This window comes from Oncorhynchus masou, chromosome 15 (genome assembly GCF_036934945.1).
Source record: "Oncorhynchus masou masou isolate Uvic2021 chromosome 15, UVic_Omas_1.1, whole genome shotgun sequence".
NCBI classification, from domain to species: Eukaryota; Metazoa; Chordata; class Actinopteri; order Salmoniformes; family Salmonidae; genus Oncorhynchus; species Oncorhynchus masou.
This window is the reverse complement of record NC_088226.1, coordinates 59,170,188-59,195,741: the sequence shown is the minus strand read 5'-3', so window position 1 is coordinate 59,195,741 and position 25,554 is coordinate 59,170,188. Positions and strand designations below refer to the sequence as shown.

General features: G+C 43.9%; 1 protein-coding gene across 2 annotated transcripts in view; it reads right to left on the bottom strand.

The window, feature by feature from the left end:
- LOC135556554 (transcriptional enhancer factor TEF-3-like) overlaps positions 1 to 25,554 on the bottom strand; it is a 43,701-nt gene that overhangs the window by 1,520 nt on the left and 16,627 nt on the right. The window contains exons 3-11 of one of the 2 annotated variants that reach the window (XM_064989854.1): positions 13,546 to 13,610; positions 12,376 to 12,447; positions 9,565 to 9,681; positions 9,401 to 9,423; positions 7,063 to 7,124; positions 6,762 to 6,892; positions 6,333 to 6,506; positions 1,828 to 1,968; positions 44 to 196 (exon numbers count right to left, since the gene is read on the bottom strand). In XM_064989854.1, the coding sequence (XP_064845926.1) occupies positions 44 to 196; positions 1,828 to 1,968; positions 6,333 to 6,506; positions 6,762 to 6,892; positions 7,063 to 7,124; positions 9,401 to 9,423; positions 9,565 to 9,681; positions 12,376 to 12,447; positions 13,546 to 13,610 (938 nt within the window). The remainder of the gene's footprint in view (positions 1 to 43; positions 197 to 1,827; positions 1,969 to 6,332; positions 6,507 to 6,761; positions 6,893 to 7,062; positions 7,125 to 9,400; positions 9,424 to 9,564; positions 9,682 to 12,375; positions 12,448 to 13,545; positions 13,611 to 25,554) is intronic. The other variant, XM_064989855.1, reaches the window with a different exon arrangement.

Genomic DNA, 25,554 nt, shown 5'->3' with positions numbered 1-25,554 from the left:
AATATTTTAATGATAGATGGTAATTGTGTGCGTGCGCCTTTACCTGTAGGATGGTGAAGTTCTCCAGTACACTGTTCATCATGTACTTCTCTGGCAGGTGTTTGAGCTTGTGGATGAAATTGATCATGTATTCACACAGTGGGGACCGGTGGATCCTGAACACATACCGCCCATTCTCAAACCGTGCATACTCCGTCTGGGGACACACACACAATGTATCCAATATATGATATACTGTATGTTCAATATACCAGGACATGGTCCTAGAGATATCACATTAAAAATATATTATAGCCCTCATAGATGAAATTAAGGGCATGTCATATGTACCTGATAGATAACACTAATTATAAACTGGGTGGTTCAAGCCCTGAATGCTGATTGGTTGACAGTCATGGTATATCAGGCTGTATACTACGGGTATGACAAAACGTTTATTTTGAATGATCTAATGACGTTGGTAACCAGTTTATAATAGCAATAAGGCACCTCGGGTGTTTGTGGTATATGGCCAATATACCACAGCTAAGGGCTGTATCCAGGCACTCTGCGTTGCGTCACACTTAAGAACAACCCTTAGCCGTGGTATTGGCCATATACCACAAACACCCCAGGTACCTTTTTGCTTAAATATAGTCTATAGATAATAGCTACCATAATGACTGTTGAATGTTATTACATTATAGTAGATGACTGGCCTGGCTTCCCCTCAATATCCATGTGAATATGTGTATGTGTTTGAGTGTTGTACAACATCTCTGTAGGGATAACAGTGATGCTGTGGTGGACAGGCAACACAGAACAAAGGTGTTCTGTCCCAAATGGCATCCTTTTCGCTATAGTGTGCACTACTTTTGACCAGGACCTATAGGGCTGATCAAAAGTGGTGCACTAACTAGGGAATAGGGTGCCATTTGGGACATGCTAGTGAGTCAGGGTGAGGAATGTAAGTGTTGTCTTGTGATGTCTGTTCTGGACCACAGAGCAGGAGAATAGTGAGTTGAATCCATCACAGCCACTGGTTGGGTTATTATTCATTCGCAGAGGGATAATAATCACAGTCATTGACCTCAAATGTTGACCCCGCCTATCAGTTCAACTGTCAATCATTCAAATCCCCTTATATTTTAGTACCAGGTCAAATACTTACCTACGTCTACCAGCAAACTAGAACCTGTGTTCTATCAGCAGTCAAGAGTCAGTGAAGTGTGGAGAGATAACAGGTCTAAAATATCTATTTTTTATGCCAATCCTGGACCCAAATCTCTACATAATCCATATCTGTTACTGTATCTACTGTACCTACATCAGTCTTTATCTACATCTATGGTATGTCTTTCTTCATTGTTGTTTTTTTTTACAAGTACTTTTTAGTCTCTACTGATCAAATCAAATTGATTTATAAAGCCCTTCTTACATCAGCTGATATCTCAAAGTGCTGTACAGAAACCCAGCCTAAAACCCCAAACAGCAAGCAATGCAGGTGTAGAAGCACGGCGGCTAGGAAAAACTCCCTAGAAAGGCCAAAACCTAGGAAGAAACCAGGCTATGAGGGGTGGCCAGTCCTCTTCTGGCTGTGCCGGGTGGAGATAATAACAGAACATGGCGAAGATGTTCAAATGTTCATAAATGACCAGCATGGTCAAATAATAATCACAGTAGTTGTCGAGGGTGCAGCAAGTCAGCACCCCAGGAGTAAATGTCAGTTGGCTTTTCATAGCCAATCATTAAGAGTATCTCTACCGCTCCTACTGTCTCTAGAGAGTTGAAAACAGCAGGTCTAGGACAGGTACTGATGGAGCTAGAGTAATCCTTCTGGTGTCTCACCTCTACTTTCTCCACCACTTGCTTTCCAAAGGAGCAGACCTTGGTGGAGGAGGTGATTATCATGTTCTCAGAGCTCTCGTACTGACTGGACACGCCGTAGAAGAAACCTCTGTCTTCCTGCAGGTTGGCACTCAGATCGGCCTGCAGAGAGAGAAAGGAACCACAGTCAACAACAACCTCCCCCTCTCTTTTATTGAACAGAGGACAGTACAGGAAAGACAGGAGGTGGTCCACACAGGCCACACACACAACCTGTCAGTCTTAGCAAGAGGATAAGGCACTGTTCGAACAACCTGCCAGTCTAAGACGAGAGTTCTGGACAGTTCAATCAAAAACCTCAACAGAAATCTACTTCAGTCGTTATACATCAATCTTTCTTCCAGTAATGTCCGGTCCTTCTAATTTAATAGACTTTGTTTCAAGAAACAGGGAAAAGTGTGTGTGTGCTTCTGTTGGCTTCCTGAAACATGTTACCCAAAATGTGTGACGGCTCAACAAAGCCTGCAACTAACGCTCTGCAAAGCCAAGCAGCATCTATTGGCCTGGCCTGTGTTGACTTAATTTAGGCTGCCAATCCAGCCTCTGCATTCCCAAGATACTGTGTCTAGCTGTGGTGTTAGTGCCAGACGGGACTCTCTTTGTCAGGTGCATCCCACCTCATGTCTGTCTAAGAAGGCAGAATCTGCTCCTAGTCACTGATACTGGGTCAGATATATTTTTATCCCTCCTAATGGTTAAGGGAATGATGGGGGAGAGGGTAATCTGATGCTATATAATATTTTACATCGAGACGAGGCGTCATCTCTGTCATGGTAGAGGAGTACAGACACAGAGGGCTTTACCTTTTCCCCTCTCAGGCCCTTGTCTCCTAATGGGCCATTAATACAGCGCTCAGCCGCTCTTCATCGCCCGCTCCTCGTCTTCATCCCTCGCTCCTGTGATTCTCTCATTTGTCTTCATCCCCAGGGCCCAGTGACCCTCCCCGAACCTGCGCTCCCCACTTCCCTAACGGCCTGCGAGGGAATTCATCCAATTATAATCAACAGCCCTCAATTGGCTGATTAGATCAGCCAGGCCGGGCTCCTGTGTAACAATTTACAAGGGCCGGCTCAAATCGGATTCTCCGGGCACTTCAAAGGCGCGAGACAATCCGTTAGGACAGGGCCACGGGCGCTGTGGGGAGAAGGCAGTGCCGGTCGGGGAGCTGGAAATTCAATCTAGAATGCCATAGCTTTGGAGACGGGCCAGCAGCCTGTCACAGTCGCCATGACAACTAGCCAGAGCCTCAGGACGCCCCCAAGTCATGCCCGGGTGGCTGGTTGGCCGCCTCGATGGAACTGGGTTTTCTTTCTCTCTTTATGAAGGCGGAAGAAGGAAACGAGGTATAAGTCACCTCAGATAAGGTTGCTTTTTATTTATTTTTTGTACTCAGCGTAGCTGTTGAAATGTCCAGATGTTGGTTGGTTGTTTGTCGTGTGTGTTTTGTCATGGGTGTCATGAGGGTTGGAGAGCCCCCTCAGGACAATCAGACCCACTATAATAAGATATGTTGAGGTGATGCATCTGGCACTAGCAGCAGTCATATGGGCTTGTTTCTCCAGTCAGTCTGGGATAGCTGCATACAGTGCCTTCAGAAAGTATTCATAACCCTTGACATTCCACATTTAGCTGCTGCAGGCTGAATTTAAACTGGATTAAATAGATTTCTCTGTAACCCACCAACACACAATACCCCATAATGACAAAGTAAAAACATGTTTTTAGACATTTCTGCAAGTGTATTGAACATGAAATACAGAAATCTCAGATTTACATAAGTATTCACACCCCTGAGTCAATACATGTTAGAATCACCTTTGGCAGCGATTACAGCTGTGAGTCTTTCTGGGTAAAGAATTATTCAAGCGCTGTCAAGTTGGTTATTGATCATTGCTAGACAGACATTTTCAAGGTCTTGCCATCGATTTCCATGCCGATTTAAGTCAAAACTGTAACTAGATCACTCAGGAACATTCAATGTTGTCTTGATAAGCAACTCCAGTGTATATTTGGCCTTGTGTTTAAGGTTATTGTCCTGCTGAAAGGTGAATGTCTCTTAGTGTCTGTTGGAAAGCAGACGGAACAAGTATTTTTCCTGTGCTTAGCGCTATTCCATTTCTTTTTATCCTAAAAATAACTCACTAGTCCTTGCCAATGACAAGCATACCCATAACATGATGCAGCCACCACCATGCTTAAAAATGTGAAGAGTGGTACTCAGTGATGTGTTATGTAGCATTTTCCCCAAACACAACACTTTGTATTCAGGACAAAAAGTTTATTTCTTTGCCACATTTTTTTGCAGTACTAATTTAGTGCCTTGTTGCAAACAGGATGCATGTTTTGGAATATTTTTATTCTGTACATGCTTCCTTCCTTTCGCTCTGTCAATTAGGTTAGTGTTGTGGAGAAACTACAACGTTGATCCCTCCTTATCTTTCTCCTATCAAAACCATAAAACTGTTTAAAGTCACCATTGGCCTTACAATGAAATTCCTAAGTAGTTTTCCTTCCTCTCTGGCAACGAAGTTAAGGATGCCTGTATCTTAGTAGTGACTGGGTCTATTGATACACCATCCATAGTGTAACTAATAACTTCATCATGCTCAAAGGGATATTCAATGTTTGTTTTTTCAATTTATATCCATCTACCAATAGGTGCACTTCTTTGCTAGGCATTGGAAAACCTCTCGTCTTTGCAGTTGAATCTGTGTTTGAAATTCACTGCCTGACTGAGGAACATTTCTGATAATTGTATGTGTGGGGTGCAGACATGAGGTAGTCATAAAAAAATTATGTTAAACACCATTATTGCACACAGTGAGTCTATACAACTTATTATGCGACTTGTTAAGCACATTTTTACTGCTGAATTTATTTAGGCTGGCCATAACAAATGGGTTGAATACTTGACTCCAGACATCTGAGCTTTTCATTTGTAATTCATTTACAATAATTTATAAAAACTTAATTCCACTTTGACATGAGGTATTGTGTGTAGGCCAGTGACAAAATCTAAATGTAATCCATTTTAAATTCAGGCTGTAACACAACAAAGTGAGGAAAGTGAAGTAAAGGGGTGTGACTACTTTCTGAAGGTACTGTATGTCATGGGTTCTGGAATCTATCAGAGCTCTGACATGAAGTAAAGGGGTGTGAATACTTTCTGAAGGTACTGTATGTCATGGGTTCTGGAGTCTATCAGAGCTCTGACATGAAGTAAAGGGGTGTGAATACTTTCTGAAGGTACTGTATGTCATGGGTTCTGGAGTCTATCAGAGCTCTGACATGAAGTAAAGGGGTGTGAATACTTTCTGAAGGTACTGTATGTCATGGGTTCTGGAGTCTATCAGAGCTCTGACATGAAGTAAAGGGGTGTGAATACTTTCTGAAGGTACTGTATGTCATGGGTTCTGGAGTCTATCAGAGCTCTGACATGAAGTAAAGGGGTGTGAATACTTTCTGAAGGTACTGTATGTCATGGGTTCTGGAGTCTATCAGAGCTCTGACATGAAGTAAAGGGGTGTGAATACTTTCTGAAGGTACTGTATGTCATGGGTTCTGGAGTCTATCAGAACTCTGACATGAAGTAAGCGGGTGTCCTATTGATGAATGGCTTATCGGACACAATGGGTTTCTGTCACTCACTAATGTCTTTCATCTGTCTACAATAAATAACGTCACAAAAGAGCATGTGAGGGTGACTAACACATCATGTACAAGCCAACTGGGGGAGAGATCATAATGGAATATAGAGTTGGAATGTAAAGGTGTGACTGGAAACATGATAATCAAGCTATGAAAATCTCTATTCTGTAGAATAGAGCCTGTATGAGTTGTGTTTCTGAAGTAAGTTATCCACATGGGAAAGAAGTGATCAGAGGAGATGGACACAGTGGACTCTGTTCTCTCTCTCATGTTCTTTTCTCACTACCCCTGCATCCCAGCTCCTCGTAACACTACACACACACACACACACACACACACTTTTCTCCCTTACACGCTCTCGCTCTGAGGGACCTATAAATAAGTGGATCCAGCCTAATAGCGAGGGGACAGGTGCCCAGGCTCAGATTTCCCCAGTGAAAGAGAAGCCCTGCCACTCTCGCACCAAAGGCTGCGGTCACACACGCTACAATGTGCCCTCTACCCACTGTACCCATGAGCAGAAAACAGCCAGGTCTTAATCAATGACTTCATATGCTTTAAACTGAAATTGTTACTAAATTCCTTTAGCTCCAGTGCTAAAGTTATCCCAACACCTAACACATTTAGGTCATTAACTACTGAGGAGAGTGCTACAAAAACCTTTACCTTACAAAATACTCTCAGTTCCCCTTTTGTGCTGCGACTAATTCTTTGTTTCTAGTCCCTTTCCATTATTCTGTTCAGAACGCAGAGACTCACCCACACACACTAATGTGCCCACTAACACACAACTCTGATTTGATTCTGCTTGGACTCACCCAGAACTTGACAAGAAAGAAAGTGTCTGGCTGCCCTTTCTCAAACAGCTCCTTCAGCCCTCCCTTCTTCTCAGGGAACTTGTCGTAGATCTGCCGGATGTCCACTGCCTCCAGGTACGGGTCACTGAAGGTGGGGTTGGACTGACCGATGTGCACAAACAGGTGCTTGTTAAACTGGAAAACAGAGAGAGAGATGTTGATTACTTTCAGAGCACTGATTCAGTTCATGGTCAAGATGCAGTCATGGTGTGAGGATGTTCACATTACAGCTTTAGGGAAAGGGTTGGATGAAAAGGAAGAGATTGTTTTTCTTTATGTCTCAAACTTTTCCATTGATGAGCACTGAAAGGGTCCCTATCAACTAAGTGAGATGAATATGAATGTGGATGCTTATTAGGCAGGGCGAGTGGCTACTAAATTACTACTCACAGTCTCTGGGTCCTGAGGCTGCTCCAGGAAGGCAGAGAACTCCAGCATGCGGAGTTTGGAGCTGGCGATACTCCGCCCCTGCCACGGGGGGGCGCCCGGTGACATGGACAGGCCTGCCATGCTCTCATATCCTGAAGAAGAGGAGGGGGGTGGCGCAGAGTAACAGAACATACCATCGGTTTGAAAAATGTTGTTGCATACTGTCAGTTTCTCTGAGCTTTTTTGGAGCTCTTCGTCACTTGCAGACCATGACAACGTCTGTCGACACATGGGGACATGAAGGGAAGCTGAGAAAACCCACCTGTTATGGGGGGTGGGCCGGACGTCTGCATGGCGTAACTCTGCTGGGAAAAGGGCTTAATGCTGGAGAGACAAGACAGGCAGTAGACACATTACACCCTGACCCCTCACACACACACACGACTAGACCGGCAGACTGTTAAACACACTGGGGGCTCGGGTTCATTAACGAAAGTGACATTTAAATAAATGTGTTAAGATGTTACTCTGTCACATTCAGTTTTGACAGATTGTGATTTCTATTTATTCAGTGGCAGTAGGCCTATGCCTTTTTACTGACTGTCAGAGGCTCACACGCAGGCATAGGGGATCATTACATTTTGTCAGCTGGTTATGGTCATGAAAATGACTGCAGGTCTCGTGGTAATTTATCATTAATTAATATAAACATGTTTAGCATCTCCAGGCCTCCACACATACAAGCCTCTGATGTGCCTTTGGAACAGCTACAGTTTAATAGAGTCTAATAATATAAACCATCACAACAAATCCATTATTTATTTTAGGCAGGTTTAAAGAAACATTTTTTTATTTTATTTTACTAGGCAAGTCAGTAAAGAACAAATTCTTATTTTCAATGATGGCCTAGGAACAGTGGGTTAACTGCCTGTTCAGGGGTAGAATGACAGATTTGTACCTTGTCAGCTCGGGGATTGAACTTGCAACCTTTCATTTTACTAGTCCAACGCTTTATGGTGAGCAGAAAAGTGACCTTTTGAAATAGGTCCTATACGCTAGATTTAGAGTTATTTGGCAACTTTAGTGAGATGACACAAACCTGAGAATGTCTTAGCAGTCAAAACATTTATGGGCTGCATGAAGCCACTCTAGGATATTGATGACTGGAAAATGTCGCAAAAAAAGTAGCATTTGGGATCCTTCTCTTTCTGCTTTCACAAAGGATTGCATATAGAAAATCCTGCCCCCCCCCCCTCGAGGTCGCTGGTCTACTAATCACCGAACCTGGCAACCCATCATTACGCACATCTGCGCCTCATCATTAGTCGCACCTGGACTTCATCACTTCCCTGATCACTCCCCCTTTATCTAGCACTCCGTTGTTGTCACCCGTCAGGTAGTATTGTTTCATGTTGAGATGCAACGGGTGGTTGTAGTGTCACTCTATGTTCGGTCATATTAAACTCACAAAATGCACTGGTTTCCTGACTCATTGCGTCTTCGTTACATCTTATAAGAATGCATGTTTTACTCCACGCGTCAACCACCTTTTGAGGGCTTGCAGCTGATATTCTGCCCAATTTGGCCAAACTCTGTATGCCATGGGTTCTCCAACCCTGTTCCTGTAGTTACCCCGTACTTAATTTGGGGAACAAAGTTAAATCTGTTTGGAAACATTAGTAACACGTTATCACAAAAAAACATTTAATTAAACAGTTGACAGACCCTCTCTGTGCGCTTGAGAAAGGAATGGAGGAGATGGAAACGCACAGGGGTGAGATATTCTGTACTTGAAGGTAACGTTTCAGCCTATTAATTTAGAAAATAAAAATAATCACGGCATTCAAAATCAAATAAAAACTCACTATAATTTTAGGCTAACTAAGTCGCACTGCACAATCAATTTACCAACAGCATCGCCAAGGCCTATACATTCTCCCAGACTATACAGCAAGTTTGGAGTGTAGCAGAAGGTAACATCCTGTATGCATAATAATACAGTTCACACTCAAAGGCTATGACTAGAATTGTTTACATTTTGGAGCATAGGCTAGACCAATTATGTACCAAATACATCTTAAATCTATGTTTCAAAAAAAATCCTGCAGTGAGTAATATGCTGTAATTCCTTTTTATTTTACGGACATGGGCTCATATTTTGGCCAATGCATAAGCTCTAATAAGCTGTCCATTTCGTTGGGTTTGGCTTTGAAACAACATCCACAACGATCATGTTTTCCACTGTTTCAATATGTTGTTGAACTTCTTTCTTCAAATTGATCGATCACCGTAAGGTGAGTTTCAAAAGCACATACTGTTTTGATGATAAGTGTTTGATGTGATTTTGCATTGATGTCGGAGTGGTTAAAGGGACAATAGAGCGCTGGGTACCAGGCCATTAGTGACCTGACAGTCGTTAGCGAGTTGGATAGTACCAACGCATGTCCAGAGTGCATAAGAGGAGATTACCGTGGCTTACTGGTCATGTGGAATTTTACTGCGGTCATGACTCATGACTGCCGGTCTTGCAGAAATATGGTCACCGCAACAGCCCTACACACACACACACACACACACACACACACACACACACACACACACACACACACACACACACACACACACACACACACACACACACACACAGGGTTGTAACTTACTCTTCAGGACCGCCATGCCAAAACTGGGAAAAGGAAAACATGGAAACATATTTTATTACATACACTCTATATGACACCACCTATCTTTGTACTGTATATGTATCCCCCAGTGTTGCTCAAGGACAGGGTGTGTGTGTCTCTGTCTGTCTGCGCACACTACTCACGCCACCAGCAGTGGGGTACGGCGGCCTGGACAGCCCCTGCAGAGCCATCTTGTTCTGGAAGGCGGTGGCGGAGATGGTGGCCATACTCTGGAGGGCCTTGTCTTTGGCAGCCTGGTCCTGCAGACACACACAGCAAGGCCCAGGGGTCAGGTCACGCTCTCCATTATAGTCAGCACCCTGTGGGAATACTAGCCTCGTTATGTTGTTTGTTGGGTGGGAAATGAGGGGTGAACGCCAGGTTGATCATAGGGGCTGGGCTGGGAGGATGGGTAATATTGCAGTCAAGATCCCTGAGGTTGAGAGTAAGGTTTATTGCTTTGGCAGTGGCCGGGGGGTGTTGACAAGTGGCCTATGTCTCTGCTAGAGGTCACAGTGGGAGCTGGGTCGAGCATGTCGGAGGGCTAGCTCTTTGCTAATGGTAATGATCAAGCTAGTTTGTGGTTAAATGCTAACAGTAAACAGGTGACATAGTGGCTACCAGAAACAGCAGTCATTCCTGTCTATGATATAGCGTTATTGTTCTGTTGTGCGTGTGTCCATCATGCCAACTTGAGCAGTTTCCAACTCATCGAGGACTACCAACACTCTCAGCCACATAATGCTAGGCCACACGGCACAATCTTGTTCCCAGAACCAGCTGACACAAGGGCATAGCTGAAATATGGGGAGTACATTTGGTAGTGTTCTCAGTTACAAGAAAGATGTATTTAAAAAGGCCTGTCGGAGGATGCCTTGTGACCAATGCTGGACCCTGCCAGCTGTGGCCCAGTGGCCACCGTCCAAGGTGACGGAGAGTTGTGTTGTCTTGTGTGTGTGTGTTTGCGTGCATGTCTGCGGTAAGAAACGTAAACTAAGAAAGTGCTAGGGGCGGACGGTGTTAGGAAAGCTTTCACCCACCAAACAGGAACACTTTTATTGAGATACTTACCAAATGAAATGCCTGGAAGGAACAATACAAAAATGAATTTCTCTCCTGACAAACGCATTTGTTCATATCGTGCACAGCAAGCCTCAGGCCAGGGATGCTGGAGCGTATCCACATGTACTGTGGTCATTTGTAGATATGCATCAGAGGACTAAGCATTCCATATAACACCCACATGAATTAAGGTGGTGCTATTCAATACTACCCACTCTCTGTTTGTCATTGTTTTGTCTTTCCATATTGTTTGTACTGAAATGTAGGAATGGGAACCATTAGAAATTCCATGTCGAATTCATGGCTATCAAGGCCATGGTGTATTGAGTCATTTTTTTCATGGAATCAAACCTACAAATGAGAAGAGAATAACATGGCATGAAGGTCACAGGAAGCCTTCCTGATGATCTGCACTCTGTGGCTTTAGAACAACACCTTGGCTACAGCCAAGCAGCACCACAGCCCCCCCAACAACACAACAACTTCACACTTTAAAATAGGCTTTTAAACCTTTTCTTGCCCAGTACAATTAGCAAAACATTTCTTGTTTTATCAGGTGAATGGCAAGGAGAGGTAATCAACATCTTAAATGAATGGATTTGATTATTTTTTATTATTATTTTGACCTCCCACATCCATATAATTGGAAGAGGAAGTGTAAACTAACATAGCTTAGTAGCTAGAAAGGTAACTCCAAACACATTTTCACTAAGAACAGCTGTTTAGCTGGTTAAATGAAGGTTAGCTGTGTGTTGGCAAAACATTAATCAAGTCAAGAAAGCTTAGCAGCAGCCAGCGGCACTTTCTGCACTGGTAGCGGGTGCTTTTTCAAAGCCCATGTCAGATACTTCATTGAGTGTAATTGAATCAAATCTAATTTTATTTGTCACATGCGCCGAATACAAGTGTAGACCTTACAGTGAAATGCTTGCTTACAAGCCCTTAGCCAACAATGCAGTTCAGAAAAAAAGTGTTAAAGTATTTACTAAAATAAATTGAAGTAAAAAAATAAATAAAATAAAACATTTAAAGTTTTAAAAATAACAATTAAGGAGCAACAATAAAAGAACAGTAACGAGGCTATATACAGGGGGTACCGGTACAGAGTCAATGTGGGGGAGTAAAGGTTAGTCCAGGTTATTGAGGTAATATGTACATGTAGGTAGAGGTAAAGTGACTATGCACAGATAATAAACAGAGTAGCAGCAGCGTAAAAATGGGTGTGGTGTGAGGACAATGCAAATAGTCTGGGTAGCCATTTGATTAGCTTTTCAGGAGTCTAATGGCTTGGGGGGTAGAAGCTGTTAAGAAGCCTTTTGGACATAGACTTTGCGCCAATGAGTGTAATTTGCTCAATATTTGGATTGATAAATAAAGTTGACATAATTAGAAAGAAGATTCTTCTCTTTTCTACTGTAGGTATGTAATTCAACATTCCTTTATTCTGTTGTTGCTAGGGATATATTTTTATACAAATATTTTTGCGGACCCGCTGCAGTACCTCAGTGGACTCTTAGGTTGAATACCACCTACCTTAAAAACATCAGCCACCAGCATGCTACTCCAAATGATCTGCATAGCTAGTGCTGTAGCAGTCATACAATTGGAATGGATAGAATGGTAGACATTGACATTCCCATTGAAAGCAAGGTCCCTACTGTAACACCATGGTATGTGGCATGGCAGACAGTGGAGAGGTTGTTCAGAATGTGGATGACTTGTGTTCTAAAAGGTCGAATTTCTCCGTTATAGCGGTGTATCCATGTAAATCTTCCAGAATTTAGAACCTGTTTGATTTGTTTTTCTACCCATTCTATTGCTATGGTACGAGCCGTTCAAGCCAACCTACAATGCAGTGCACAGGTTCAAGATTCAAAAAGGGGGAGACTCACGTAGCGTACCTTCAGCTTCACCTGGATCTCCCGGGCCTTCCGTCGCGCTAGCACCTGGATGTGACTGGACACCTGGAGGAGAGAGAGAGGGATAGAGAAAAAGCGAGAGATTAGGTCCGATCAGGTCTATGGCAGATGTGCTGTACAGAGTTCGGCCAACTATCCTCCATGTTGGCGCCAAATGTACAACAAACAATAATATTCCTTTTCTCATTCTATGATGTCATTGTCTTGAGACTTTTGGTACCAATATGTCACTTATTAAGAACGCCAAACTGAATTGTTCATGGCCCTGGCCACTGCTAGACCAGCAGGTGTCCCCCTTCCCCTCTCACTCTACCCTTCCTCAACTCATTGTCAACTCCAACACCTCTCCCTCTTTCCCCCCCCCATCACCTCTTCACATAAAGGGACACAAATGGACCCCTCTCCCTCTCTCTATATATAATGCAACATCAGTCAGTGCCAATATGTCAGTCAGTCCCTCCATATCAAATCAAGAGCTTGGAACAATAAGGTTCTCTGCATTTTTGTCAAAATGTTATTGACATAGCCTTGTTCAGTTCAATGTTCTTTGCCTATATAGTACTCTAACTACCCCCAACTCAAGTTGTTAAGTTCAAAATAATAATAGATAAAAATAGCTGACACCATTCAAACCAATGAGGGTTTGGAACTTTAAAGCCAATTATCTCAGAATCATATTTTGCAGATAAAACCTTATAGTCCCAATCTCTCGAAATCCCATGTCCCAGATAGGGTCCAAATCTCTGCCCCATCCAGCCCTCTACAGTGTCCTCTCTGCCGTAAAGATCCTGTATTCCTCTGCTTCTTGCTCTCCTAAGGAGGCTGGGCCACGTGCTAGGTGAAGTGGTGAAGAACACACAGTCGTCTGATCCTATAGCATCTGTGCATTGGGCCCCGGCCCTCTAAATCACTCAAAGAGAGGCCCATTTCAGCATGAGAACAGGGTTGGGGCTCGGGAATGTGTCGGAGTGACAGCAGCATCATTTCCTGCTGTCATGGCTTTCCCTTAGCCCTCTCTGGGTTTTTTCCAGCTCCTGATTGGAGACAGCTTGGAGTGAGTGGGTTGTTTAAGGGGTGCACATGGTTTGGGAGAAAGGGCAGGAAACATATAGGGGAAAAGTGGAGTGGTGTTACGAAACCCACCTGCTTTCTTGTCCGCGTCTTCCCTGTGCGTAGCTTGATGTACCGTGCTATCAGCTCGTTTCGTCCTGAAAGAGCCAGCACATTGATACTAAAAACATTATTTGCATTAAGAAAATGTAAAGTTATTCAATATATAATGAGATATTTGTGGATTTGTTTACATGCAAAGTTTGATTTAGTTTATTAGTTCATAGTGATATGTCCAACAGTGTAAATCCTTGTTGAATGTATGTAAATGCAACAGGCTTGGCATGGTGTCAGTAGGAGGATAGGTCAGCTAGGGGATGATGAGGTACTGCTAACTTATCATCAGCATGCTGGACGGGGTTGGCTAGGAAAATCAGCTGCAGAGGTGGGAGGGGTGTCTGAGTCTGTGCTAATGTGTCCTGTATGTGTTTGTATTGGTGTAAGTGTGTGTATGTAGATGTGTTATCAGTAAAAGTGAGTATTTGTGTAAACGCAAGTGTGTGGGTGTGTATGTGCAAATACGTACATGTGTGTGCAACCGCACTTGTGTGTGTGTGTGTGTGTGCTTGCCCTGGTCTGTGTACCCTGTGGGGTTGGTGCTGCTGAAAGACAGGTCACATTGGCTGAGCAGGTGAAGGGGTATAGCAGCCATGCGATCCCAGGCTGGGCTCAGAGGAGACACCACAGCCACAGAGAGTGACGAAGGAGGCCTGGCCTGGAGAGGCCGCTCGGCAGCTGGTCTGTGTGTGTCAATGTTTATAGAATACGCCTGCAGTAAATCTTAGGCTTGTTCCTCCATCAAGGCTTTGGTTACAGGGCAAAGGACTTGTTTCAATGGTCATGTGGCCTCTCACCTCTTTCCCTGGCCCTGTACACACATGCACACACACGTACAGTACCAGTCAAAAGTTTGGACACACCTTCTCATTCAAGGGTTTTTCTTTATTTTTTATTATTTTCTACATTGTAGAATAATACTGAAGACATCAAAACTATGAAATAACACATATGGAATCATGTAGTAATCAAAAGTGTTAAACAAATTAAAATATATTTTAGATTCTTCAAAGTAGCCACCCTTTGCCTTGATGACAGCTTTGCACACTCTTGGCATTCTCTCAACCAGCTTGAGATAGTTTGGGATGAGTTGGACCGCAAAGTGAAGGAAAAGCAGTAATCAAGTGCTCAGCATATGTGGGAACTCCGTCAAGACTGTTGAAAAAGCATTCCAGGTGAACCTGGTTGAGAGAATGCCAAGAGTGTGCAAAGCTGTCATCAAGGCAAAGTGTGTCTACTTTGAAGAATCTAAAATATACTTGAACACTTTTTTGGTTACTCATTATTCCATATGTTATTTTATAGTTTTGATGTCTTCACCATTATTGTACAATGTAGAAAATAGTACAAACAAAGAAAAACCCTTGAATGAGTAGGTGTCCAAACTTTTGACTTGTACTATATGCACACACACACACACACACACACACACACACACACACACACACACACACACACACACACACACACACACACACACACACACACACACACACACACACACACACACACACACACACACACACACACACAGCGTGCCTCCCAGCTGTAGAAGAGTCGAGTTTGCACCACCTCTTAAACACTGTAATTTTTCCCTGTCACACCACATCTCCATGTGAATTAACACAGATCAGTCACGCAACGCAATGTGGAACAACCAGCATAATATTTTCCTCACATAGTGATGCTTGGGTCAGAAAACCCGACCCTACCCCGTCTGACCAAACAGAATGCCCAGTTACGTCGAGGAAGAAGCCCAGAAACACTGGTAGGCAATAAAAGTGATAAGATTAAGCTTGAACTCCAAAGGGTACCCTATTACCAGAGCCCTGATGAAAAGTAATGCACTATATAGGGAATAGAGTGCCATTTGGGAAGCAACCTCCAAATAGAATGCAAAACATAGTTTCTCCAGCTCTCTTCTGAGCCTCGCTGCTGGGGATAAGGTTCTAGCAGACGGTGTTTGTTCCAACATACAGTAACTTTCCACTAATCAATCTCTAACAGTGTTAAAGTTTAATAGGGGACTAGTCCACTGCAGGCAAATTTATGATTTATGAAAGTGGCAGCTGTTAGCATTAGAGGCCATTGCGGTGAATTTGGCGGTGATGGTTTTCTGTGAAGTGGCGACATGTTCACAAAATAGTTTAAATTAAGGAGGGCGATTGTAACCTCTTTATGCACACAAACACAAACACACACACACACACTGTAGGGCTCCCTTTGTGTCATGCTTTTATGGATTTAAACCTTTCTCTCAGTCTCCTTATTTCTCCACACACAGCCCAGTCACGGCACTCATTCACTCTGAATCTTATTTTAATTTCCGGGCTGGAACTGCTCAAGCGTTCAGTGTTTATCAGAAGGTGCACTCGCTCGCCAATTGTTTGAGCACCTCAATGCATATTTCTTTAATCCCTTTGGATTAAAAAAAGTGTTCCACATTTCTTGTGCACTTTGCAGTTGCTGACTGAAAACAGGCAAATACTTTTTGAGAGGTCACTGTGAAGACTTGGCGAGGTCACTGTGAAGACTTGGCGAGATCACTGTGAAGACTTGGCGAGATCACTTGGGGAGGTCTCTGGGGTGACTTGGGGAGGTCTCTGGGGTGACTTGGCGAGGTCACTGTGAAGACTTGGCGAGGTCACTGTGAAGACTTGGCGAGGTCACTGTGAAGACTTGGCGAGGTCACTGTGAAGACTTGGCGAGATCACTGTGAAGACTTGGCGAGATCACTGTGAAGACTTGGCAAGGTCACTGTGAAGACTTGGCGAGGTCACTGTGAAGACTTGGCGAGATCACTGTGAAGACTTGGCGAGGTCACTGTGAAGACTTGGCGAGGTCACTGTGAAGACTTGGCGAGGTCACTGTGAAGACTTGGCGAGGTCACTGTGAAGACTTGGCGAGATCACTGTGAAGACTTGGCGAGGTCACTGTGAAGACTTGGCGAGGTCACTGTGAAGACTTGGCGAGGTCACTGTGAAGACTTGGGGAGGTCTCTGGGGTGACTTGGGGAGGTCTCTGGGGTGACTTGAGTGGAATCCAGATTTTTGGCATTGTGCTTATAAAATAATTTGAGCCAAGATTTGGCATTATGTTCACATACTGTCACACAAAGTCTCTACACACATGACATCCTCCCAGTCCACTCAGCCCATTCAAAATTAGCATCCTGTATTTGTTACCATTAAACCTAGTCATTAATGAGTTGTTAAAGAGGCTGGTGTTCATGTGTTTACAATGCATTGGGAAAATATTTGGACCCCTTGACTTTTTCCATATTTTGTTACGTTACTCCTAATCAATTTACACACAATACCCGATAATGACAAAGCAAAAACAGGTTTTTAGATATTTTTGCAAATGTATTAAAAATACAAAACTGAAATATGAAATTTACTTAAGTATTCAGACCCTTTACTCAGTACTTTGCTGAAGTAACTCTGGCAGTGATTACAGCCTTGAGTCTTCTTGGGTATGACGCTACAAGCATGGCACACCTGTATTTGGGAAATTTCTCCCATTATTCTCTGCAGATCCTCTCAAGCTCTGTCAGGTTGGACGGGGAGCGTAGCTTCACAGCTATTTTCAGGTCTCTCCAGAGATGATTGATCGGGTTTAAGTCTGGGCTCTGGCTTGGACACTCAAGGGCATTCAGAGACTTGTCCCGGAACTTCTTGTGTATTATCTTGGCTATGTGCTTAGGGCCATTGTCCTGTTGGAAGGTGAACCTTAGCCCCAGTCTGAGGTTCTGAGTGCTCTGGGGCAGGTTTTCATCAAAGATCTCTCTGTACTTTGCTCCGTTCATATTTACCCTCGATCCTGACCAGTCTCCCAGTCCCTGACGCTGAAAAACTTCCCCATAGCATGATGCTGCCACCACCATGCTTCACTGTAGGGATGGTGCCAGGTTTCCTCCAGATGTGATGCTTGGCAATCAGGCCAAAGAGTTCAAGCTTGGTTTCATCAGACCAGAGAATCTTGATTCTCATGGTTTGAGAGTCCTCTGGGTGCCTTTTGGCAAACTCCAAACGGGCTGTCATGTGTCTTTTACTGAGTAGTGGCTTCCGTCGGGCCACTCTACCATAAAGGCCTGATTGGTGGAGTGCTGCAGAGATGGTTGTCCTTTTGGAAGGTTCTCCCATCTCCACAGAGGAACTCTGGAGCTCTGTCAGAGTGACCATCGGGTTCTTGGTCACCTCCCTGACCAAGTCCATTCTCCCCCGATTGCTCAGTTCTTCCATTTAAGAATGATGGAGACCACTGTGTTCTTGGGGAATGCTGCAGAAATATTTTGGTACCCTTCCCCAGATCTGTTGTTCGACACAATCCTGTCTCTGAGATCTACAGACAATTCCTTCGACCTGATGGCTTGGTTATTGCTATGACATGCACTGTTAACTGTGGGACCTTTATATAGACAAGTGTGTGCCTTTCCAAATCATGTCCAATTAATTGAAGGTGGACTCCAATCAAGTTGTAAAAACATCTCAAGAACGATCAATGGACACAGAATGCACTTGAGCTCAATTCCGAGTCTCAACAAAGTGTCTGAATACTTATGTAAATAAGGTATTTGTTTAATATTTTTTATAAATGTGCAAACATTTCTAAAAACCTGTTTTCGCTTTGTCATTATAGGGTATTTTGTGTAGATTTTCATTTAATTCATTTTAGAATAAGGCTGTAACGTAACAAAATTTGGAAAAAGTCAAGGGGTCTGAATACTTTCCGAATGCACTATATTTCAGATGTCCCTGGCACTCCCAGAAATGGACGGGTGGTATGATTTTAAAATTATCTAGACAGATCAGAGACACTGAGAAGTTGTCATTCAATAGCACAATGATGAGGTCATTATCGTGTGATCGTGTGACTGTGTCAACTGAATGGGTGGTGTCTAGACTCCAGAGGGGGCAACGGAGCAGAAGCCTGTCCTTGGCCAACTCAGTGGTTTAGGTCAGGTAGGTTAGAGACTGGGATCAGGAAATAGGATCCAGAGCAGAGCAGTGACCGACTCTGGGAACACGGCTGGTCTAGAGATCATCTGGGAGCTCCAAGAAACACCCTTGGTCCCCTCACCCTCACATCCTCAGGGAAAGGTCAGAGGGGTTAGTGGTGGGTGCAGGATGTGTCACGTGAAGGTGCAGGTGCAACCCTCCCCTCCATCCCTGTCATAAATCTGCCTCCTCTCAAGGCAGGGTTCCTCTCTGTCCCCGAACGGTCAGTCCCTGCTCTCCTGCTCTCTGTGTTCTCTCCTTCCCAGAGCATTCCTCACATACCAACACCCTGACTGCCCTGCCTGCTGCAGCACTGGGCCTGCATCTGTTCTCTCTGCTGCCTGCCCCATGGGGGCGTACTGGGTTATTATGTGTGTGTGTGTGTGTATTTGTACTTGTGTGTGCGCACGCAGCTACACCACTTGACCTCTGTGTACAAACACTCACACCCTCATGACGCTGGAGGACATCCACTCACACCATAGCACATAGCCATCCCAGCCTCGCTAGCCACTCCAGACTCCAGCAGAGATGACAACAAAGGACCCAGCTTCTTATGTCTACTCTCCATCTATTCTGAACAGTGGCGTTCCATGGAATCGACATGATTAGGCCAAACATGCCAGCCACTTTGCAACACACAAACCATCTCTGTTAGACAGAGAGCACATGTGCACACGCACAGCAAGCCGCTTTATGAACGCACATCTGCCAGCCGTACGGCTTCCGACAGCCTCTCTGTCTCTTGGCGATAACTAAGGTCAGATTTAGGCCGCAGGCAGGAATGTGTTGGCAGGGTGCGATTTCCCCTCGGATAGGATAGCTAGCCGAGAGATTGGGAGTGGTGGTGTGGAGACTCCTGACACAGGCCCTCCTGACACTTCTCTCTTACTGACACTATCTGCTATGGCGCTGTCCATGCAAAGCTGTTCGCTGTCAGTCCTGGAGGGCCAAAACACTTTTGGTGTTCATCCTCTTCTTCTAATAAGGGACTGATTCAGTCCTGGGACAACAGATGTGTGCAATTAACCACCAGGTAGAAACAAAAACCAGAAGCGTTTTGGCCGTCCAGGACCGGAATTGAACAGCCCTGCTGTAAAGACTTAGACCGGGATTCAAAGATACGGGATGTGAACATTGCGTTTCAAATGTGAAATCACTGTAACAGCAGCAGCTGACTGTTTACTCTGTTTCATTTGAATCCATACAGAACCGTACCTCTCCACCGGTTACATAATATTATAAACTGGGTGGTTCGAGCCCTGAATGTTGATTTGCTGACAGCCATGGTATATCAGACCGTATACCACCGGTATGACAAAACATTTATTTTTACTGTTCTAATTACGTTGGTAACCAGTTTATAATAGCAATAAGGCATATGGGGGTTTGTGAAATATGGCCAAAATACTACGGCTAAGGGCTGTGTCCAGGCACTCCACATTTAAACTCAGTTTTTCACAATTACTGACATTTAATCCTAGTACAAATTCCATGTCTTAGGTCAGTTAGGATCACCACTTTATTTTAAGAATGTGAAATGTCAGAATAATAGTAGAGAGTGATTAATTTCAGCTTTTATTTCTTTCATCACATTCCCTGCGGGTCAGAAGTTTACATACACTCAATTAGTGTTTGGTAGCATTGCCTTTAAATTGTTTAACTTGGGTCAAGCGTTTCGGGTAGCCTTCCACAAGCTTCCACAATAAGTTGGGTGAATTTTGGCCCATTCCTCCTGACAGAGCTGGTGTAACTGATTCAGGTTTGTAGGCCTCCACAATTTTTCAGTTCTGCCCACAGATTTCCTGTAGGATTGAGGTCAGGGCTTTGTGATGGCCACTCCAATACCTTGACTTTGTTGTCCTTAAGCCATTTTACCACAACTTTGGAAGTATGCTTGGGGTCATTGTTCATTTGGAAGATCCATTTGCCATGAAGCTTTAACTTCTTGACTGATGTTTTGAGATGTTGCTTCAATATATCTACATAATTGTCCTCCCTCATGATGCCATCTATTTTGTGAAGTGCACCAGTCCCTCCTGCAGCAAAGCACCCCCACAACATGATGCTGCCACCCCCGTGCTTCACAGTTGGGATGGTGTTCTTTGCCTTTTTCCTCCAAACATAATGATGGCCATTATGGCCAATCAGTTCTATTTTTGTTTCATCAGACCAGAGGACATTTCTCCAAAAAGAACGATCTTTGTCCCCATGTGCAGTTGCAAACCGTAGTCTGGCTTTTATGGCGGTTTTGGAGCAGTGGCTTCTTCCTTGCTGAGAGGCCTTTCAGGTTATTGCAATATAAATCAAATCAAATCAAATTTTATTTGTCACATACACATGGTTAGCAGATGTTAATGCGAGTGTAGCGAAATGCTTGTGCTTCTAGTTCCGACAATGCAGTAATAACCAACAAGTAATCTAACTAACAATTCCTAAACTACTGTCTTATACACAGTGTAAGGGGATACAGAATATGTACATAAGGATATATGAATGAGTGATGGTACAGAGCAGCATAGGCAAGATACAGTAGATGGTATCGAGTACAGTATATACATGTGAGATGAGTATGTAAACAAAGTGGCATAGTTAAAGTGGCTAGTGATACATGTATTACATAAGGATGCAGTCGATGATATAGAGTACAGTATATACGTATGCATATGAGATGAATAATGTAGGGTAAGTAACATTATATAAGGTAGCATTGTTTAAAGTGGCTAGTGATATATTTACATAATTTCCCATCAATTCCCATTATTAAAGTGGCTGGAGTTGAGTCAGTGTCAGTGTGTTGGCAGCAGCCACTCAATGTTAGTGGTGGCTGTTTAACAGTCTGATGGCCTTGAGATAGAAGCTGTTTTTCAGTCTCTCGGTCCCAGCTTTGATGCACCTGTACTGACCTCGCCTTCTGGATGATAGCGGGGTGAACAGGCAGTGGCTCGGGTGGTTGATGTCCTTGATGATCTTTATGGCCTTCCTGTAACATCGGGTGGTGTAGGTGTCCTGGAGGGCAGGTAGTTTGCCCCCGGTGATGCGTTGTGCAGACCTCACTACCCTCTGGAGAGCCTTATATAGGACTCGTTTTACTGTGGATATAGATACTTTTATACCCGTTTCCTCCAGCATTTTCACAGGGTCCTTTGCTGTTGTTCTGGGATTGATTTGCACTTTTCGCACCAAAGTACATTCATCTCTAGGAGACAGAACACATCTCCTTCCTGAGCAGTATGATGGCTGCTTGGTCCCATGGTGTTTATACTTGTGTACTATTGTTTTGTACAGATGAACGTGGCACCTTCAGGCGTTTGGAAATTGCTCCCAAGGATGAACCAGACTTGTGGAGGTCTCCAATTATTTTCTGAGGTCTTGGCTGATTTCTTTTGATTTTCCCATGGTGTCAAGCAAAGAGGCACTGAGTTTGAAGGTAGGCCTTGAAATACATCCACAGGAACATCTCCAATTGACTCAAATTATGTCAATTAGCCTATCAGAAGCTTCTAAAGCCATGACATAATTTTCTGGAATTTTCCAAGCTGTTTAAAGGCAGTCAACTTAGCGTATGTAAACTCCTGACCCACTGAAATTCTGATACAGTGAATTATAAGTGAAATAGTCTGTCTGTAAACAATTGTTGGAAAAATGACTTGTGTCATGCACAAAGCAGATGTCCAAACCGACTTGCCAAAACTGTAGTTTGTTAACAAGAAATTTGTGGAGTGGTTGAAAAACAAGTTTTAATGATTCCAACCTTAGTGTATGTAAACTTCCAATTTCAACTGTATCTATCCAATTGTGTCAGATCTTGGGATACGTAATGAGAGAGAGCATTCGATCAGTGCCTTAGACAGAGGTGAGAAGCATGTCAGAGCCAAGCAGACAGCCATGTCTGAATTCTGGAGGCACCTTAGTGGACATGCAGTGATGATTCCTCAAAGTCCCAGGGAGGATCCAATCGCATGTGAGAGTGAAGGTCAAGACAGGGGCTAGGGCTACAGAGCCGAGGTCAGGTTCAGACTCAGGACCTCCCCCATGTGACTGCTGTGCTGTGCCCCCTGCACCGCCCCAGCCTCATCCTCAGGAGGGCTCAGGTGTCGCCACTACCTACTCACTACCCAGCAAACCCCTGACCTGGCCATACCTTCAAGTACTCTCTCTGGAGAGAGCAAACAGAGACCCCACTGCAGTAGTACTCAATAATGATATGGTGACCTTACTGAGAACTCTGTCCTGTCTCAGCTGCAATTACAAAAGAAACATGACACAGGAGCACTTTATCAAAAGGCTACTTGCTACACACAGCCTTCTGTCAGTGAATCTCTCACTTGACTGGAAAGGTTGGGACCTGGGTGAGGAGGATAATTATTTATTTCCATTGGGCTTTTCCTTTACATCATACACTGTTATTAATGAGGGTTGACAGAAAAAACTGCTGCTCTCTGTTTGCAGGGCACGTTGGCGTCTACACAAGAGAAACAAACATGTCAAGATGTTTGTCGGCAATAAAACCCTTGCAATGAAGGCCAGAGAAAACAGATGTTCACTATAGGAGGTATAGCGGGAGAGCAGGTGTGAAAGAAAAAAAATAATATTATACTCTGTCAGTTATTTTTGCATAAGGCATAAGACTATTGCCTTTTTATGATTATGTAAATAATAAATGTGATTACAAGAAGAGTTATGAGTGATTATCCAATGGGTGGGTCTAATCCTGAATGCTGATTGGTTAAAACCGAGCTTCTCGGTCATTATCACTTAATTATTCAATAACTGTAAATAAACAACAAACATTTCAACTATCAAATGTGTTATTTTCATATACGGACAATATGGGTATCCTATACCTTGGGGCAAAGCACTTATCCAACTGTCCATCCCTCCTCCCCTATAACACACATCATTTGTCATCCCAGCTCTGAAAAGCCTTTCTACTCGGTGGATCCCTGCTACTTCACACGCCGGACGTTAGTCGGATGGGGCAAAGCACAACCGGGACCCGTGGAAGCCAGGAAATGTATTCATTGGCACTGCAGGTCGAATGACTGCCACACAAAAACCTCCACAATATCCGTGACACTGTCTTAATAAGCATGCTAATAACTGCAGTGAGTAATAAGCATGACGGCCAGACTATTATGAGAAAAATGCCATGAATGCATGAGGAAATATGAGACAAAAACATTCCTCTCGATATAAGACATTACAATTGGATGAAGAGGATCTACACGCATACTACAAAATTAACGGTTCCCCATCTCAATATGGCATTGTTGCCTCTGGAATGGCACTTGTTCAGTGTTATACACAGGAAATGCAATACAGTGCATTCAGGAAAAGTATTCAGACCACTTGACTTTTTCCACATTTTGTTATATTAGACTTATTCTAAAATAGATTGATTAGGGTGGGAAAAACGATTTAATCTGCACACCATATCCCATAATAACTAAGCAAAAACAGATTGTTAGACATTCGGATCCTTTACTCAGTACTTTGTTGAAGCAGCTTTGGTAGAGATTACAGCCTCGAGTCTTCTCCCATTCTTCTCTGTAGATCCTCTCAAGCTCTCTCATGTTGGATGGGAAGTGTGTGCAAAGCTGTCATCAAGGCAAAGGGTGGATATTCAAGAATCTCAAATATAAAATATATTTTGATTTGTTTAACACTTTTTTGGTTACTACATGATTCCATATGTGTTATTTGATGTCTTCATTATTATTTTTCTACAATGTAGAAAATAGTCAAAATAAAGAAAAACCCTTGAATGAGCCGGTGTTCTAACACCTTTGACCGGTAGTGTATTTCCATAGGTTTCCCTCTCACTTCATGTAATGATATACTTACATTTTAAAACCTCAACCTGAGAATGAAATTAACATAGCTTTAGCTTGAAATGAGTTGAGTTGTAGCAATGTGTCGAAATGTCTGTCAATGACCCTGACAGGGCTGATTAAACAGGGTGGGGGGTCAGTGTGGGGGGTGGGCTTAGCTGTTTAGGGGCTGATGGGGTGCGGGTGGGCAGCGGGTTCAGTCTTGTCTCTTTTCTCATGTAGTAAATTTTATCTGGCCGTGAGGCTGTGGTGAACTTGGGGAGCAGTTGGAGGTTGGCTGAAAGGCAGACAGACCCGCTGAGAGACTGACGGACTGACGTACAGATGGGGGGGGGGGGGGGCAGAGTGCATGATAAATCCCAGAAATAGCAGCGAACAGAGGAGGGAGGCATAAAGACACACGCACACACACACACACGAAACAGGGACAGGTGCAGAATGCCCCGGAGCCGCACAAGACACCGCCGCTGCCTTGGTGTTTATTTGTTTCCCTCCCCTCACTCCAAGCACTCAAAGGGTAAACGTCTATTCTGGTATAGGGTTACAGCGGAGCTGCCTTGAACCCCGGTTCCAAGCGCATGCCATTCCTAACGGCCCATCGTGCTCCCTGGCACGCATCACCCGCCCCTGACCCCCGTGGGGAGGAAGGGGCACCTCAGCGCGCCCCCCCAGCTCTCACCACCCTCCCCTCCCTCTCCAGCCTCTCTTCCCCTAAAACAGAATGTGACACCTGCCCCCTCTCCTCCGTCCCATTATTGCAGGCTTTATAAGGGGTTAGAGTTGATCAAGGGACGGCTGTGAACTCGCCGGGCCCAGATAGCCATTAGCCACATGCTAGGCTAAAGGACCTCGCTCAGAGAGGGGAGATGACAGACCTCCTCTGAAAAGCACATAACCTCCTGCTCCGTTTGGACCCAATGCTTTTCCACCACCAGCAGACAAGCTATCGTTATCGCAAGCCATCTGTTAGCAGATGTCTACCAGCAAGACCGAGTGTGTCCTATCAAATCAAAGTGTATGTGTTGCGTACACAGATTTTTTTTATTTAACCTTTATTTAACTAGGCAAGTCAGTTAAGAACAAATTCTTATTTACAATGACACTCTACCAAGAGGCAAAAGGCCTCCTGTGAGGACGGGGCTGGGATTAAA